At 43.9% G+C, this 19,304-nt stretch overlaps 1 protein-coding gene across 1 annotated transcript in view; it reads right to left on the bottom strand.

Moving 5' to 3' along the window:
* Nucleotides 1-367: 367 nt before the first annotated feature.
* The window catches only part of akap12a (A kinase (PRKA) anchor protein 12a), a 38,451-nt gene continuing 19,514 nt past the window's right edge, over nt 368-19,304 (bottom strand). The window contains exons 3-4 of the mRNA XM_036542822.1: nt 2,657-8,002; nt 368-829 (exon numbers count right to left, since the gene is read on the bottom strand). Coding sequence (XP_036398715.1) covers nt 2,661-8,002 — 5,342 coding nt within the window. The 3' untranslated portion in view covers nt 368-829; nt 2,657-2,660. The remainder of the gene's footprint in view (nt 830-2,656; nt 8,003-19,304) is intronic.

The raw sequence follows: 19,304 nt of genomic DNA, 5'->3' as shown, positions 1-19,304 counted from the left end.
TTATTCATTTATAAATTGAAATTGTAAAGAGATAGCGACTTGCGGTTTATCTGCTGTGGGTTCAGTGAGGAATCGGTGAACTCCAAACTGGATGAAGAGGAAAATCGTAGCAAAATGACAAACAATCTCCCTTTTCCCTCTACACCACACAGCCTAAATGACAGCCAATCTCCAGAGGCATGGTGTCTTCAGAGCGCATTAAAAAAAAAAAAAAAGAAAAAAACACAGATTTACTCAAATCACTGTAATCTGCCATTGAAAGCACATCTGCTTGTAACATTTTCATAAATGTCATAAAAATGATCTGAAATATATTAAGTAAGGCATGAACACTTTTGTACGCTTATTAAATTGAACATAAATACAAAACTGTAGGATGGACTGTAGGATTGGATGCGATCCTAAAGTGTAGATATAAATACAATTTACACAGTGAAACCCTCTAGGTCTGAGACCACAAACACTGGTTCTCTCCGAGGGACGGTAAAAGACTCTCCAAGGCTTTAGCAGTGGCTTGGGGGGAGGGGGGTCTTGTCGATAAAAGAGAAAACACAGACCACAGCGATTACAAGCTCATACTGGTGAAAGCGTCTGAAGGTGTTAGATTCGCAGCCAAGGAGGGGGGACGGTCTGGGAAACTCCTGGACGGATCGCAGGGGTGTGTCTGTAACAGGACGGGCAGCACGCAAGAAGGGCGGAGTTGACCTTCGATTTGCACGCCGGGGGTTGGGGGGTCAAGGGCAGGGGCAGGTCTCTGGGTGTTAGCCTGGAAACGTCTCCCTCAAGTCCTTTTTGGTCGCTCCGTCTTCCAATCAGAAAACCGGGAAATCTGGGGGTGGGGAGGGATGGTAAAAGAACGAATTAATTTAATATTTACTTCAAAGAATATTTGCTAACTCTGGTCAATAACAATAAATCATTTTATTTATATATTGCTTTTTTCATACTCAATGCATGTTATAACAAGTAATATCCTGTGCAAAAGAACAAAATAAAGATGTCAAAAACAAACAGATATGTTGAAGCAGAATACTCAGCACCGAAAGAAAAACAAATATAAAAACACAGTAAACAGTTCAAGATCGTAAAATCAGTAAAACGGCAAATACAAGCAATAGAATACTTAAAAAGGTAACATAGAAATATGATTAAAAAAATCCAAAAGGTAAAACTTCTTTTAGGCATCCCTGTACAGCACAATATGAGCGCTGTTATGAGGTAAAGTTGCTGTTATTATTGCCATTATTAAACTCGTGTGTAGATTAGATGGATATATTTGTTTTAGGTGGAGATCATTGTTAAGCCCTGACTGTACACTACAAGACATACAGTTGAGCACTCATATTTAAACACTATTTTATAGCTTAATGCTCGATCAATGCCAGTTTTCCATTACTATTTTCTTATTGCTTATATTTCATGTACATATCCGTGGTGGCCTTCTAAGTCTCTCTCTGTAAGAGCATCTGCCAAACCAAAAAATAACTGAAAACAGACACATGTAAGATATATTCACTGTTGTTTTTTGTATGGCTTTGTGCATATCTTTGATGTGTGTCAAGTAATTATCCTAACAGAAAGGATGATAGTGGCATGATTTCATGTAAATTTTCTAAAATTCAAGTAATAAAACAACAAAATTATGTTATGGCGTACATGATCATATGAGCAAAGTACATTTTTGTCACTTTTCAGACTTTTTTCCACTTGCAATCCTAATTTTTATTATGCGTTACAGTAACGTGACCTATCGATCCTGACCACTTAGGTCTGTCTGCAGTGCATCTCCAAGGCCCTTGTGTTGTGATACTGTGAGGTGCAGGCAGTGGAGGTGGGGTTTTGTGCAAGAGGCTCTCAGCCAAGAGTTGGCAGCAATTCACCACCCAGCTGCAGTGCAGCATAGCTGCTATTTAAACATTCATCAGGGCACCTCCCCTGTCTCCACAGTATGAGCCTGCACTAGCCTGAGAACCACTCTCCCCTCACTGTTTACCAACAAGGATCCACCAGACACTGGTATCACCTGTACTTGTGCTCCTAATAAACTATGTAAATGTGTGTTTGCTTTTGTAAGTACCGCAGAGAGCATGGGATAAATAACAGTGGTGTTTCTGTAATCTTTCTCATGAGTCTGACTATTTTAATCATTCTCTCGGGGTTGGTCCTAGCCAAAAGTCACTGCAGTCACAATATGCCTTGTCCTTAACTCGTAATGAATGAAAATGAAAGTGTTTTAGGCTGTTTGCACAAAATCTTTCTGTAGTTTCAGAGACTCCCAAAGACAAAATGTAGTGGAGGTAACAAAGAAAGCAACACTTGCTTATTAATATAATTGTTATTCTGAGTGTTCAAAGCACCCTGCTGTTAGACTGGACTTGAGCCCAAGTCAACACAGGGACCATCTACTGCTTTTTTACTGCTTGGTCATGAAGCATCTTGAAAGCATCTAGAAACATAACATAAATATTACTCACTACATATTCTCTCTCTAAGAATTAATCCAGTTGACCTAACAAAACAGCTAATTTACTTTGTCGCTTTTTGTTGCATTGTCTTTGTTGATATGCCAGCGGAGCAGTGTTAAATGATAGTCAGTTAATAGTTATGAAGTGTTAGTCAGATAGATACTCGGTGAAATGAGAAAGCAGGACCTCACCATCTCAGGATGCTGCAGTCAGCTGTGAAGAAGATGGCTCCATCTCTTTCATTGATTCCTCTATCACCTCCTGCACTATGGTCTCCGCTGTGTCAATGTGGGCCATAAGCATGGCATCCTCTGTAACGGGATCTCTGGTGACCACCTCTGGCACCTGTTCTTCTGCCTTTACCTGGATGGCCTCTGCTTCCCCATCACTGAGAGTCAAAGCCTGACCGTTCTCCATCGATTCTCCTTCCACTGTCGGCTCTTGGGCTCCTTCGATAGCAGCTTCCTGGCTCTTCACCTCTTCTGACAAACATTCTTGGATTTGTGCCTCCTCAGTTTCGACTGTTTCAATCCTTGATTCTACGACGGTCACCGCTGTGACTTGCTCGGTTTCTTCCACAGATATTTGGGCAATGTCTGCTTCCAGTTCCTTGCTCAAAAAAGACATGGGGAAAGCCACACTGTCTTCCTGTCTTGTTTCAGCAGCATCGTGGGTCATGCTGTCCACTGCAGCTTCGATGTGTATCTCCTCCACAGCCTGACATTCTTCTTCAATGATCTCTACCTCTTGACTGCACGTTTCTGCTTGTGGTGCTTGACTTTCAGTATCTGTTGTTGTGGCTTGACTTTGTACCTCTTCTTCCTTTTGACTTCCCTCCTCTGCTGTTGCTGTAGTGGTATCAATGAGATCCTTAGAAATCTCACTGTCCATAGTTGATCCAGCTGGTGATTCCTGCTCTGTATCGACATGTGTTGTTTCTTCTGAACATGGAGCCTCTGCTTCAACCAGGCCTTCTGTCTCCTCCACCTGGCTTGGAGCACCTGCTTCAGAAACATCGAGTGGCACCTCTTCTACCACTTCCTGATGTTGCTTTACTTCAGTTTCCTCATCATGGGAATCTGGCAGGTCCTCTTGGTGTTGCAGCTCTATGGTCACCTCTCCCTCTTCTTGTGAACCACCTTCACCTTCCACTCGGGTCTGGTCTCCTTCTGCAGCCTCTACCTGTACCTCTGGCTCTGCCTGGATTTCTAGACTTTCTTCTGTCTCTTCTCTCACCTCCTGTAGAACAACCTCTTCCACAGTTACTTTAGAGTCTTCTGCCTCCTGTTCCTCCTGAATTTCCATTCCAGCATCTGTTTCCTGAATCATGTTGTCCCGTGCCTCCAGAAGAACCTCTTCATGATGCTCTCCAGCTGTCTCAGCATCTTCCTTTGACTCCACTGGAGCGCTGTCAGCAATCTCAGCTTGTTCCGGAACTGGGCTTGCCAGTCTTTCAGCTGCCACCTCTGCTTCCTCTTGCACCTCAAATCCTGTCACGTTGTCTTTGGATTCTTCTTCCGTCTCTGCAACCTCTGACTGTGTCAGTGCATCTTCTACTTCCTCTTCTGGTGGTGCTTGCATTTCTACCTGAATGTCAGAGTCCAAAGGCATTTCAAGAGGAACCGTTGTGTCCTCTGTGGGTACTTCAGCTTCAGAGGCAATCATTGAATCTGCTTCAGACTGCTCTACTCCTTGCAGTTCATCCTTGAAGTCACTTGATGGTATCATTTCTTCTGGGATTACTGTATCCATTTCTGCGTGCTCATAAGCTTCAGCATCTTCTGATTCCTCTGCTGTTTCTGGTAAGTTTTCCATTACACTTTGAATAATCTCCTGAACAATAATTGAACCTTGCTCTTCAATGGACACTGCTTCATTCAGTTGATCTGCAACCATTACTTCCTCTTCTTCCTGTACAGTCTCACAGATATCCTCCTCAACCACACAGACATCAGTCGCAGCAGCTTCAATTTCTGCCTCAACAGCCAATTCCACTGACTGAAGGTCTGTGTACTTCACCTCGACTTGTATCTCATGTTCGTCTGTAAGCTGCACAGAAGGAACTCTTTCCATTACAACTTCGTCCTTAATCTCTGCCATTTCAGACTGAACGGATTCAGTGGGTGGGCTAACAATGTCGGAGGCCTCCCCGGCCATAGCTAATTCTACAGCAGGTGCATGGACAGCGATTGGAGCTTCCTCCTCCACTGAAATGTCAGTTGTGGGAGGCTCAGGCATGGAAGCAGTGACTTCCTGCGTCAGGCACTGGACCACCTCTGCCACTGGTGCATTCTCGACATCAGCCTCAGACTTCTCCACGTCCTCCAGCTCCTGCTCCTTTTCTCCTTCCATGACTGGCATTTCGGTGACCTCTGCAGACTCACCACAAACAGGTTCTTCCACTACGGACTCTATCGGACCTTCAGCCTCAGTCTGTGGTTTGTCTTCGATGACAACCTGTCTTTCTAGAAGTTCAGCCTCACCTTGCACTGAATCGACTACAGCTACTTGAACTGGTGTGACTTCCTGTAGTTCATTTGCTGATTCTGTTCCTTGTACTTCGTTGGCTTCCTCCATTTGCATAACTTCTAAAACTTTGTCCACTGCATCCCCTGAGAGTTCGTTTTCCACCTGGTTGACTTGCTCTGCCTTTATCTCTGCTTCTTGCAAAATCTCTTCTGCTTCAGCTGTTGCCTCTGTTTCTTGGAGTTCAGTCTTGATCTCCTCAACTTCAGCCTCGTAGACCTCATCCTGAGCAATTCCTGCTGCTTCGGATTTCTCAGCCTTGTCCTCGGACACTATTTCTGTGGAAACAGCCTCACTGACTTCGGTGATACCCTCAACTGAGGTTTTGATTGGCTCCTCCTCCACAGGTTTGATTTCCTGGGAGTCCAGGCCTATGCAGATAGCAGTAGCCTCTGACTTTTCGTGTGCCGCTAAGACCTTTGTCTCCTCAACTGATGCTGATTCTATTACCTGGGGACAAACGGACATGGCAACTGTTTCTTGCTGGTCGTCTGTCATAGTGACCGACAAGTCATTTGTAGCCAAGCTGATAGCTTCCACAGCCTCTTGCAGAACTGCCTCTGTCTCTTTCACCTCATATTCTGCAGGCACCGGTGTTGTTTCTCCAGACGTTGCAGGAGACTCTGTCAGCCGGGAGACAGCTGAGACCATTTCTGTTGATTCCTCCGCCACTGACTCTTCTGGTGCCTGCTCTAGGGCAGTCACTGCTTCAGATGTCAGTTCCACAAAGTCTTCTGCTATCGTGTCATCTTGGCAAACCTCTTCAGCTGTAGATACAGGCGTGGCAGTGGTGTCTTCTATCACCCCTTCTTCTGGTATATCGCTCAGCTGCTGATATTTGGTTATACATTCCATTTGCTCCTCAGTCTCCACCTCAACCGTGGGTGGTATCTCAGATAGCAACTGCTCTTCAGTGTCAGCTTTGGATGGTTCCTGGGCTTGTTCATCTTCAGGAGGCAAGGCTTCAGGGAGTTTTGCCAGTTCAAGCTCTGGGAGAGACAACTCTGGCACGGTTTCTCCAATCTCGGTAGTGTCCACTTGCTTCTCTGCCTCCTCCTCTTTTGGTCTGACATCAACCTCTTCAGGTTCTGGTAAGTCAAACTCTGACAGTGGGATCACAGCAGGTGTGTCCGAGTCCTCCTCGGCTGATCCGACATCTTTACCTGCCTCATCAGATGAAATCTGCTCCTGCTTTCCATCTACCCTTTTCTTCCTGCGGCCAGGGATAAGTCTCTTTAGGGAAAACGAGGGCTCCTCTTTGGTAATCTCACTGTCGGAGGGTATCTGCTCAGTTTGATCTTCTGCCTTGTCCTCAGCTTTAACTCTCCTTCGTGGCGTGACAAGTCTTTTGAGGGATGCCCAGGTGGAGCCTCCATCTCCCTCAGAGGGGCTACCAGCCTGTTCAGGGGAGGAGGTCAAAATTTCATGGTCCCCTTCCTGGGAGCTTCCAAGTGGAGACTCGGCTGTTGCTGCAGGTTCCTCTTCCTCCTCCTCAGAGTCGGAGGTTTTCCGGGCCCTCTTCTTCGCAGACCCACAGAGCAGTGCCTCCCAGGACACGGATGAATCCTTCTTTTTGGGCTCCTCTGTGCTAAGCTCTATCTTCTGCTCTTCCTCGCTGGGTTTTGGCTCCTCTTGCTGTTCGATGAACACGGCGCTGTCTCCCGATGACATTGTTGCGGACTTGGGCTTCTCAATGGCCTCATCTTCACTCTCGGAAGACCTTTTCACGCGCTTCTTTGGTGTCACGAGCTTTTTGAAAGAGGCCCAGGGCGGAATGCCATCCTTCTTCTTCTCTCCATCAGAGATGACCGCGTCTCCTTCCACTTCTGCTTGGGTGGGTTCACCATTCACATGCTCTCCTGATTCTTCAGGGGAAGAGAAAGGGCTTTCAACTCTCTGGTTCTCCGCTGACTCTGTGGATGACTGAAGCTGTTCTGCGGCATGCTCACCAGATTCTGTCAGTTTTGTCTCAGCCTCTTTCTTTCCTTTCAGTTTTTTGCCAGAGCGCTTCTTCAAGCCAGCCCCAGAAAACAGTTTTTTGAGTGGACTTCCATGGACTTTGGCTTTTTCTTGAGATGACAGAAGGTCGGCCTCGGTTGTTACTGCCGCTGTGTCTTCATCAGGACCTGTCACAGCATCTTCCACAGCCTCCTCTGTAGTTTTAACGTCACTGGAAATATCAGCTGGCAGGGTGATTTTGTCCTGATCTAGAGTAGTTTGGGGGATTTCTTCTTCAACCTTGATTTCACCTTCACATTGTTCCCCTTCAACGACTGGTGCCATTTCGGTGTCTGCCTTAGGTTCCTCTGGTGTCACCTCTTCTTTTTGAAGTTCTGGTGGGGCCTCCTCTATAGCTTTCTCACCTTCCTCTGTGGGGGATTCTGTCGTCTCCTTCTCCCCATTCAATTCTTCTTCTGTGGTCTTTGGTGGTGCTTCTTCTGCGGGCTTTTTAAAACTTGGCCTCTTGCGCAAATTGGCAAAGATGCCCTGAGTGAAGAACCTCTTCAGAGGGGACTGGACTTCCTCGACAACAGGGCTGGTGGGAGACTCACTCTCTGGGGTAACCTCCTTGGTTGGTTCTGTCTCTTCTACTGTCTCTTCTGCTGTGTTTTCAGGGGGAGCGACTGCCTCTGTCTCCTCTGGCGTCTTCTCTGCTTCTGCAGGTTTTGATTCTTCAGACGGGGCCGCCTCCTCAGTGACCTCGGAGCCACCTGCTTCATTCTCATTTTTAACAGTCAGCAGTTGCACCGGTCCGGCCTTTTCGCTCTTGTCTTTTTTCAACGTGAATTTAAACCCGACGAATTTGAAGATTTTTTTAAATCCCACTTCACTGGCTTCGCCCTGCTCTTCCTCGGGGGCTTTCTCTTCTGTCGGTGTTATGTCATTTGCGTCAGGCGATTCCTTCTCTTCCGTCTCAATCTTCAGCTGAGGAGCGGCTTCCTCTTGGAGCACCTCCATCACCTCAAGGACTTCCTCCTTCTGGGGCACCAACACAGAGTCTGTCTGACCAACTGTAAAAGGAAAGAAAAGGACGTAAGTCAAAGTTGTAAAAGCTGGGGGTCCGAGTGGCTCAGCTGGCAAGGCATTCAATTTCATTTCAGGCTGAGCCCTACTGCCAAGGTTTGAAGCCAGCTATATCATTTGCTGGCAATGACCAATTTCAGAGTGGTGGAACAAATTGGCTATGTTCTGCTGCGTGCAGAGGTGGGCAGGTCGACCAGGACTTGTCTCACTGCTCTCAGGCACCCTGTGATTTGTCAGGTGCTTGTGAGTTGCTTGATGATGTCAGCATATCAGTGTCACCAATCCTCCAATGAGCGCCCACTCCACTATAGTGTGCCATGTGCTATGTAGTGTGAAAAATAGCTGTTGGGCTATGTGCAAGTGTATTGGAAGAGTGCATTTATCTCCCTTTGGTGATCAGGTTGTCGTGGAGAGATGAGCCTAGAGGTAGTTCTAAAACATGGTTATATAAGGGGGAAAAAGCATAGAAGTATGCTAAAATCTAAGCTCTCAAGCAATCTATTTACAGTTACCATATGTACGCCTCCGGGAGTAAAAGTAACATAAAACTGTGATTTATTCTCTTGAATAAAATGCATGGCTAAGATAGTTAATTAGCCTGTTGCAATTTTTGACAACATGACATGGCATAGCATGAAACCCTGACGTAGTGCTGAACCTAGGATTGTGCAAGGACACCGTGTTCCAAAATAAAATTAAACAAACACGTGTTCCAAAATAAAATTAAACAAACACATGTTCCAAAATAAAATTAAGAGAACTACAGTAATGCATTCCCTGTCCAATAAGCATGGAATTATGGAGGACTTTAACATTGACAATACTTTGTTTTATTACACCAGTATTTCTAATATCTTGATTATAATGAGAATATAGAAAAATTAAGCAAGCAATTTCTCTTATTAAATTGTACCTGTGTTGTACTATGCCTGCTCTGAGAGTTACTGTTTTTGTATAACAAAAACATCGCCTGAAGTCCAATTGTAGGCCTTTATTTACCCTTTAAGCAGATCCACAATTTATGTAACATGTATTTGCAAACTGGTTACCCGAAACAAGCACTGCAATGCAATCACATGTAATTATGACATAAAGGTATAAGCAAACACATGAAACGTGACCAGTGACAAGTAATAAATGGAAGATTAAAGGCTGTAAACAATTACAGCTTCACAGAAAGGTATGTATTTTCATTTACGACATGAATAACTGTACTTTCAAACTCAAATCAGACTGTAGTCTTTGAGCCAAACAATGACATGCTAGTCACACACAGATACAGGCACGCACACACATACACTACGGTCCCTGACATTCCGCACAGATCTGTCAGGAGTTTAACAGGCATGGCTGAAGGGGCTGAGGGAGGTTACTGCTCTACAACTCTCTTTTCCTCCACACGCAGGGCAGGGAAACACAGGCACATCTGGTAATGCTCATGTTTTCTCTAGGAGTTCTGAACCTTCCCCGGGACCCTTCCTGGCACATTCCCAGCATTCTGTATCCCCATATAAACCCCAGTCCCCCATCTGTAAACCCGACAGGCTTATTTTGTATGCAATTTACTCTTTCTCATAGGTTTGGCTGTAACTGCATGACCTGGAAGACGTTACAGTGCTTTGTAAGATCACTATAGGAGTCCAGTGCATATGTATAAGCATTGGCCTCATCTGCAGAAACGGTTTCATGATACAGATACAGTGTTGAAATTTTCACAGAATATTGCTGCATTTGCTCAAATTGATTTGAACCTGCAAGCTGTTTATCTAACCTTAAGCATTGTGCTACACTCTACATAACAATGCAAACCTGTGCCTGCATTATTTACATAAAGACAGTACCATTGTTCACATAAAATTACCATTTTCTCTTGTGACAAGCACCTCCTGGAAAGGCTACATGTGTAAAAATAAAGTTTCAGGTTCCAGTTAGTTGCACACATTATCACTTAAAAGTACACTGCTGCAGATATTCACTTCCAAACTGAATCTAACACGCAGGCTAACACGATTTAACATCTCCCTGTCTGTAATCACATTTCATGTCAAAGGATTAAATCATTATTCTGAAAATGAAATTGCTTATAAAATACATTTTTTTGTACAGCCATCAGTAAAATATGCATTGTTTTACAAATTAGATTTCTTATAAAAGAGAGGTGCATTGGATAAAGGGGAGTTCTTGAGCTTTGAAGTTCTGCATTCATTATTTAGGCTTCTGTCAAAGCACTTTGTACTTTCCAACAGTTTATGCCATTACACCTCTTAAAACATGTTACGTCCAAAACAGGAAAATAAAAAACAGTCAAATGCTTGATTTAGAGAAGCAATATTCCGATATAAGCAACATTGTAACCGCCTTATGGTTGTAAAATGGTTTACATAATATGGTTGATATTTTGTCAAGAGAATAGACAAACGTTTCTGTTTTTTTAACCTTTAATCGTACATTTGAATTGATAAATTGGTTGAATTAATTCAGATACCCAAACATGCCAGATCATACCCACAACCCCAGCTTTAGCAAAAACTAAAAAATCTGAGCATTTTGGCACTCTAGAGAACAGGCTGCCAGCCCTGTGGTGTTACTTCTAAAGCCCTAGTTTGTCAGATACCATAGCATTCTCTGTGTCATCTCTTTAACGGGCTTACTGCCCCACCCCACATAGAAATAACTGGGGGGGGGGGGGGGGGGGGCTATTGCTGTCTATCATCTGTTCATAACCAATAACAGCTGAGACAATCTCACCAGCAAGAAACAAATGAGTGACTTCTAGGAAACAGCTGTTACTAGGAGACAGCACCTGCTCTGTGTCAAGTGACAAAACTTTACCACACCCACGTAGGCTTGAAGTGTCATGCAAAGCAACACTGTGTTATCTTGTCGAAGGGAAGTGGATGAGTTACTAACAGAGACTGCGGATTCAAGTCCCTAGTGGGAACTGTATACTTGGGCAAGGCATTTGAGCATTACCTGAAGCAATGTTCACTTCAATGATTCCAGCTGTACAAACACAACACAGAAAGCTGTGCAAGTTATCTTGTAGACGGCCTTCTGCTAAGCATTAAAAAACATGTTGGAAACATGTAGCTGAGGATTTCTGTACACCCGAGGAGAGCGCTGTCCACTTGCTTTCTCTCACAAGTGTCTTTGCTGAGACAGTCACTGAAATAGCAGCACTGAGCAATGCCGCTCTCCGTTCGAAAGAGATTGATGTCTACTGTGACTAAGCACCCAAAGGTCTGTTTGCTGAGGTTACCTTGCGTGGAAGTCATGGGGATGTGATCAGTCTTCATTTCAAGGTGGCTGCGGTTAAAAATTGACTTTAATAACCATTAATATAAATAAAAGTTAAAAGTAAAAAAAAAATCACGATGCTGGAAAATTAAATCAAGTAAAATATGCTTAACATACAGTGTTTGTATATATTGCTTTTATGTTTATGTTATGCTTTATGAGCATATGTACTGTAGTTTTCCAGTTAACAATACCAGGATTTGGCAAGTCTGAGCTTCTGCTAGATGAACGTTGCTAGAGGAAAAATGACTAGTCCAGATTCCCTGAATGACTTGTTCTGCCCTTAAACTTTTTATGTTGCTATATTTTTAAGGCAAAGTCCTTTTTAAAGAACCGAAGTTTAGTAATCGCTATGCACATGACTGTGTGCATCTTTTCACTTATTTTTTTCAGCCTCACTCTGCTAGACCTTGAGGACGAACACAGTATGGACAGCCCTGAGCAATTGAGGAAGTGAGGGGTAATATTTCACCATGACCATGTCGCAAGAGCCTTTCACACTACCCAAGTAAACCAATTTGTTCCGGGTTATAGGCCCTGATTGGAAAGTGATGCATTAATTTACCGCACCAGGTCTGTCTCTGCAGTTGTCTGACCTGACACCAGGTCAATCCCTCAGTCAGTGGTGGGTGGGGGGTTGAGCAATACATGAGAAAAGCATGACTTCACTTCCTTAGTAACTGCTTGACGACCCCATTTCCACAGATCAACTGGCCTTGCCTCTCCCCTTTCTATACACTTCCCCAGTACTGGTGTTATTGCTATGCTCATGAAAAAACACAAGTACATACAGAAGACAAGTCAAGGCCTGTACTAACAGATAGATTTGAGTATGGATGGCTCCTCCACAAATCCCAGTCAGGCTAGCCTGTACCACTCCCACTTTCGTAACGGCTAAAATCAACTCCCCACTGTCCAAACTGATCCCTGAGTTTTGTTGCTTACTGGGTTAGTTACCTGGTTCTCCCTGGTCCTAATCATAGGGGGAGCTAGAGAACTCCTAAAAAGTGACCAAAAAGTGAGCAAAGATACAAAAGATGCAGAGAAAACGTTTCACAGGAACATGAAAGCCTTAGCGCTTTGACTTAATGCAATTAAATGATTGTTATTTGCCAGAATTCTGTCAGCTTGTACTGTTGTGTTAATTACTCTTATTTCATCCTAACCCCTGTGTTAAGTGTAATTGTTCTTCAGTGGACCCATATGTCCATTTAGCAAATATAATGCTCTGCAGGGTCCAGCAGTTACAGCTGGAGGCTGAGGCGTGCTTAGGAACTGGCGTGAACTTTATGATGTCAGAGATACACACTAACTGCCCTGTAACCACAGGGCAGTCCATCTAACATAACCTCCCTGCCAAATGGCGATTCTGCGCTGTGCTAAAAAGGTGTTTTTCACGCTGGTCCTGCCGCCGCCTCTGCTTGGTGCCTAAGTGGCCTTTCTGCATCATTAGAAATGAATGATTATGAACCTCACGCCATTTGAGGAGCAGGATAGTGGCCATAGTCCATGAAATCAGACACCAGTTCATGCTACATAAAGCACTGAATAACAGTACCCCTACTCCGTCACACACACACACACAATATTGCATAGCTAAACCACATTAAGCCATTCCATACAACTCCTTTGAGACTAACCGTGTTTTGAAATTATATTTTCACAAAATGTCAGAGGTTTAAATTCAAGCAAACTATGCAGACTTCTAAATGTAAATTTCGGGATAAATAATTTAAAAAGCCTTTCCAATGAGTAACTCTCAAATGCACTCATCCAGCAATAATCTTGCTCAGGGAGTGAAAATATATCAGAACTAGCCTGGTCTGGGGTAGTTGTGCTGTTAATTGTAATAAACAGTTAAATCCTTACCAAGGTACAGCTACACAGACTCTCTAGTTATACAGTGGGATATTCACTGAGTCTTAAAGGGTACTACAATGCACAGATAGGATTCAAACCCTCAGCCCTTTGATTCAAAGCACAAACCAATCAAAATCACCAGCAATTAATCCAATAACTTACATAAATAAACATGCAATGGACACAGAATGCTGTGAACTATATACTAAGTCAAAGCAACACAAGGACAGCCGTAAGCCACAATGTTAACCACGCCCTTTAAAACACAGTGATGCTGTAGGAGAAACACAGAGCCATACTCTGACTCACTGAATATGAGGTCTACTCTTTAATAAGCACCTCAAATATTAGCACCAGGTTAACAATCCTCAAATTCCCTTAATTTAATATCAGTTTTCAGCTTGTTTTATAAAACAAAGTTAAATTAAGAAAAAGGTGGCATTGATGGATTGAAATCCTTACCTGTGAGTTAAGGTCCCCAGCATTTGCCAGAAGCTGTGCAATTCCTTCCCCCCCAAACCCCCCAGGCTCAAAAAAAGTTTTGTTACTGCTTAGGCCCCCTCTTTGCTGAGCTAAATGTCCAAGTACGAGTCCCCTTTCAATCTCTCCTGGGTCACGCAGCAAACTGCTGTGCCTCTCTTCACAAACTCCAGCGTTGGGGCTGGAGGAAGGGTTCCCAGGGAGAGCCTGTCTGTCTGAGGGGGGAACGCAGGCTAAACACACATTTCAACGCACTCTGCGACACACCTCCTCAGCAGCTTTTCCCTGTGCAAGATAAGACTACGCTCTCCTTTCCCCCTCTCCCTCTCTCGCTCTCTCTGTCTCTCTCTCTCTCCCTCAGAGCCTCTCTGCTACAGGATGACAAAGCTTATCATGTGATAAATTTAGGGAATGTTCACCCCCCCACCTTCCCCTCCCATTGTTCAGACCCCATGCAGCTTGGACGTCCTGCTTGGGGAGGGAGCCTGGGGGAAGGTTTTATTAAAGGCAGACCTCTCGGGAGGGGTCCCCAGCGCCCCACGCCCTCACAACTAACTGAGGCTCCAGCAAACTTCACACATGCAAATGCAGGAAGGGTCTGACACTCTCTCCCTCTCTCTCGCACTTCAAACAGAAATCCTAACACAGCGGATCACTCACTTTTTACTCTCCTTTTCCCAAATCATTTTAAAAATGTGTATTCTTTTTTAATCAACCCATAGTTAGCTTTCAGAAGGATGAATTAAACTGTAAAAGAAATATGTATAATATACAATGTGTTCATGAAAATGAAAATGCTGAAACCAGAACTGTTTAATTGATTGTAAAAAAATAATTAAAAAAAACAATAAACTTGCAGAATAACAAACATTCAGTATAATTGGTTGTCTGAAGGGATGTGATGAATAGTTATACTTCTAACTAAGACAAAGGACTCCAAGGAAGACTCATCTAGAGTGATTGTACATGCAAATTCAGTTTGAAAACAATTGTAATTTAGCTCCAGTGCCGACAATCTAATTTGACCCTTGTCTGAGGACACTTCAAGGAACATGCCTGGGTAATTTCCACATAAACACGAGCCGGTCAGGCCCTTAACACCTTTTATTATTTAAATAAGATATGTTCATTCAGTTAGCTGTCTCACCTCCCTCAGCTGAATGAGATCTGCTGAACCCCGAGAAGCCGAGAGCACAAAGCCACCAGGGGATCATATAAGCTTGCTCTATCTGGAGGAAATACGAATGAATAACTGACTGAAAGAATGTAAACTATTTTAATCATAATAGTTTCCTGTTTTCAAAGAACTGAGGAAGCATTCCTAAAATAACTCTGGCATTATTTTTTAAAAACGGTACTGGAAAATAAAATAAATTGTGAAATTCAGTTAATAAAATATATAAACAGGAATGACAAATGTGCCTTTTGGTTTTCTCTGGGTGTAAGTGCACCACTAACAATAATAATAAAAACCTGTTAATGAAAGAAAAGTCATTCTGTTACACAAAGTGCTTTCAGCCAGTTCCCCTGTCCTTATGTTTCAAATGTTCTGTTGATTCTCTGAACATTCATTCATAAAAAGGGCATTCTTTCAGAGGAGCTCGCTCACAAACAGCTTAAACTCCAAAGTTTTGTTTTCGGCCGTGGGAGGGATTGGCGGCTCTCGACCCCATGGGACGCAGCCTAGAGGGGGAGGGGCAGCTAACGCCCAATCAGGACACACGACTCCACTGGTAAGCGAACCTGGGGGCAGCATCACAGAGTAAGAACAGGCCTCATGCGTCAGTAACTGCCCAATTCCAAAACATCATAATTTTGGAAATAGGACAGCGCTTTTGAGAACGACGAGTAGAGAAAAAAAACACCCAAAACATCTCCACAGTGACGTCAACGAATGCAAAGCAAGCATCCCTGACACGTATACGCTACGCCGGACTACCTGTTATCGGTCTGTGTGATTTATGTGCATACGCGTTAAAGTCAGGTGTTAAAAATAGGTTTGCGTCAGAAACCGGGAGACGGAGGTACGAGTGCACCATGTGACAGGGGCTCTCCCACTGGGTTTCCAGAGCACGCCTCTGAACTCTGCTTGCAGGGACACTGACCCCCTGGAACAACGCAAGAGGAACCCTGATGACTTTCGCAGACGATTAATCCCTCTGAGAGGAGGATAAAATCCTCTAAACTCTCCTCAGCTTCTCCAAAAGTAAGTATGGTAACTTTGAGGTGCTCCAATCGCCACTTTTGCAGGTTTAACGCAGCCTCAGCTGTGCTAAACCTGATAGGTGGGCCTCTGGTTGCAGCCAATCATACGGTGCCATCACTGGAGTGCTCCTCCCCCTCCCAACGGAAACAATCACAGACAGAAAAACTATGGGGTATAATAATGGCAGGAAGCGTATATCAATCACCAATCAGAGGCCTTCAGAGAGCCCAGAAGAAAAGGGCGGGAAAGTCTTGACACAATGGCTTGACTTCTATTTCCTACTGATATATTCAATAAGGGCTGTCCATTTTTTTCACTTTTATTCACCACTGAGAGTGAGTATGAGAAGCACAACTGTGGCTGTCATTTTACACTTTTATTACATAATATATTTGACAACATGCCTCTTATAACATATTCTACAGTATGTTCATAAATTACACAATAGGAAACTGTCAGCAATTTATACGCTCTTCTAATATATAGTATACTTGGACAAATATTTTATGATATGTTTCTTATATTTATATTTTTATTGTATTGCACATTACATTTTTCATTTTTTCAGGGTGGGAGGGGGTCATATATCACCCAGCTGTGTGAGGTCTTTTTCAGGCGACCCTTCCCAGCAGGCAGCGTACAGGAAAGCGAAGCGGGCCCCCACCCGAATCCATGCTGGGAGCTCCACCACACCCCCTCCGTCAAAGCGGACACGCAGTCTGACACCTAAAGACTGGAGAGAGACTCGAGATGCAAGGGAAACCAGAACCAGGGTCTGTATCTTCTTCCAAATTTTGTGCACTCCTTAGTCAGGTCTGTCTCGTCAGGGACAGCGGCTGGCACCGATGTGTGCGCACAGATCTGAGTGCTTCTCAAACGTGGAAATCGAGGCGGAGCAGCAGTGAACTCACTCATGAATTTACCAGCCTGGCCACAGTACCAGGTCAGCTTACTCACCCATACAACCACGGGTCTGGCCATCAGACAGCTGTTCACTCTTCATAATGCCTTCTACTGCTTAGGTAGATATTTATACATTACCTCTTAGTTATAAATACATGTAAATATGTACTGTATTTGTCAAAATGTATATATGTAGTACAGTGAGCAACTGTAATGATTGCGCAGTTGATTGCGGTTGGAGGCAACTGAAAAAATGCTGTCTGTATCCGTTGTAGTTTCTGCAGTATTTTAGTGTGGTTGATTTGTGCTGCCTACTTTTGATTTTATTAAGTGTATGTAAAACAGAAGGGCCAGGTAAAAAAGGAAATAGTAGGCTAGTTAGTGTGTACAGAAAGGAAATCTAGCGCGTTGCAATCATATACGGGAAAGACCTTAACTCAGCTCCGGTCCTTCATTTTCTGTCTGCTTCTTATTTTTCTGCATTGGCAAACAGACATCTCTTCCAAAATGAATTTATTGAGACTAAAAAGATGTCTGCTTTTGATTACTCTGAATTTCATACTCTCGCAGAGATTTATGAGGGGTAGGCTCTCCGCTTTGGCCCAGACACACTCAGATTAATCACTGTTTTAAGGACGTAAAGGATCGATAGGAACGCGTCAGATGGGAAGGGTAACGCAGTTCACCTGCTGGTTGCGTCATCGGTGAGTACCCATAATTCCCCTCCGCTGCCTGGAGCCGGATCCCTCCCCACTCAGCCATCAGCGTGCCCTGACACTGGCAGATCACCCCACACTCTCTGGGGTGGCAGTATAGCAGGTTAGGAGCAGGGCTTGTAACCAAAAGGTTCCTGGTTCAATTCCCCAATGGGGCACTGCTGCTGTACCCTTGGGAAAGGGGTACTTAACCCACAATTGCCTCAGTGAATATCCAGCTGTATAAATGGATAACATTTAAAAATTGTTGCCTGTGGAAGCTGCTTTGGATAAGACCATCTGCTAAATAACAATAACACTTTCATCTGTGTCCTGGCTCAACTTCACAAAGGCCTGGATTGGTCGGTACTGTATGTCTGCATGAACCTTAATGAGCAACAATCAGACACTGGTGTGAAAGGTAGCCATTTACACCACCTCCATCCCCACCCCACCCCCCCACCGCCTGGTCCTCAAATAAACTCAGAGACAAAGGGGAAGTCACCCTCCAGGCGTTCCCTCTGTTCTTTTAGCTCCAATCAAAACAGGCACCAATGGGACGAATGTTATAAGCATCATTTCTCAATCCTTGCACAAGCACTTATTGGATTTTTATCAGCTTTTTAAATCAACATATATTAATTTAGTAATCAAACCTTGGCAAGCGTTAACTCGACTCCATTGGCAACACAAGCCATAGGGCTCAAAAAACACATAATTCAGCCTTCAGACAGTTTTCTGTAAAATGTAATGCTTCGAGTGGCTGTTTACTCAAACAGAATCCCCAAGACTGATGAACATTATAGCTATATCCTACATATCCCTGTTGCTGTTGCTCATTTAACTTGAATGGATACACTTATGTTCTATTGTTCAGGAAGTCACTCTGGATAAGAGCATCTGCTAAATGCCTGTAATTTAATGCAATGTATTGCCTGGAGTTTGAAGGCTGGAGCATGCCTTCTTTGAGGGGCTTTCAGTTATACTTTAGGAATAACAAAGCCACGCAAATAAGAGGGAGCTGGACCCGGGCTGGACGGATGAATTACGTGATGCTGACTGAGGCTCACATTGGCAGCCACAGGACGGTTATTAAAGTGAGAAGAAAGGATGATGCAACGTTCTGGCAACGTTACGCAGCCAGTCCCCGGATGGCGTTAGTGTCAGGAGTGAGCAGCTCCAGGACACAGAGCACTGTGGCTGGCTCGAACACACACACACACACACACTGGCTCTCATGCACAAACATATACACCCCTTACTCTCATACACATGCACACCAAGCACACGCACACACACATATGCACACATATACACCCATTCACTGTCATATTCACAAATACACATACAAACACACACACACACTCATACACACAAATGAGCTCTCATTCACACACACATCTTCTCTCACTTTCTCACGCAAACACACACACACGCACACACTTGTATACTCACACATGCAGGAGAGTGTTTGAAAGCAACATGTCTCCTTTATTTTTGTATAAACTTTCTCACAGCTGGGAGAAAAAGATTCTGTGAGCCGTTATCTCATACGATAAGCCTGATCCCCCAACACCACCTGTGCCAATCTGGAACAGACACTTTCAGAGCCAGGACTCCCAGCTGCACTAAGCATGACAGCATGAAGTCTGAGCTTCAAGCCTCCCCTTAAAAACCCAGACTTTTGATCGTTATTTTATGCATGCAACATGCTTGCATTCAGATTAAGAAAATGGTTCTGCATGTAAAACATCCGGCATACATATATATTGCAATGAAAAGTTACTTTATAGTCTTTTGGTGTTTGTTTAATATGTTTGAAGCGGTTACATAGCTCTTCAACACCTC

The sequence above is a fragment of the Megalops cyprinoides genome, chromosome 12 (assembly GCF_013368585.1).
Source record: "Megalops cyprinoides isolate fMegCyp1 chromosome 12, fMegCyp1.pri, whole genome shotgun sequence".
Lineage (NCBI taxonomy): Eukaryota > Metazoa > Chordata > Actinopteri > Elopiformes > Megalopidae > Megalops > Megalops cyprinoides.
This window is presented reverse-complemented; position numbering and strand designations above follow the sequence as displayed.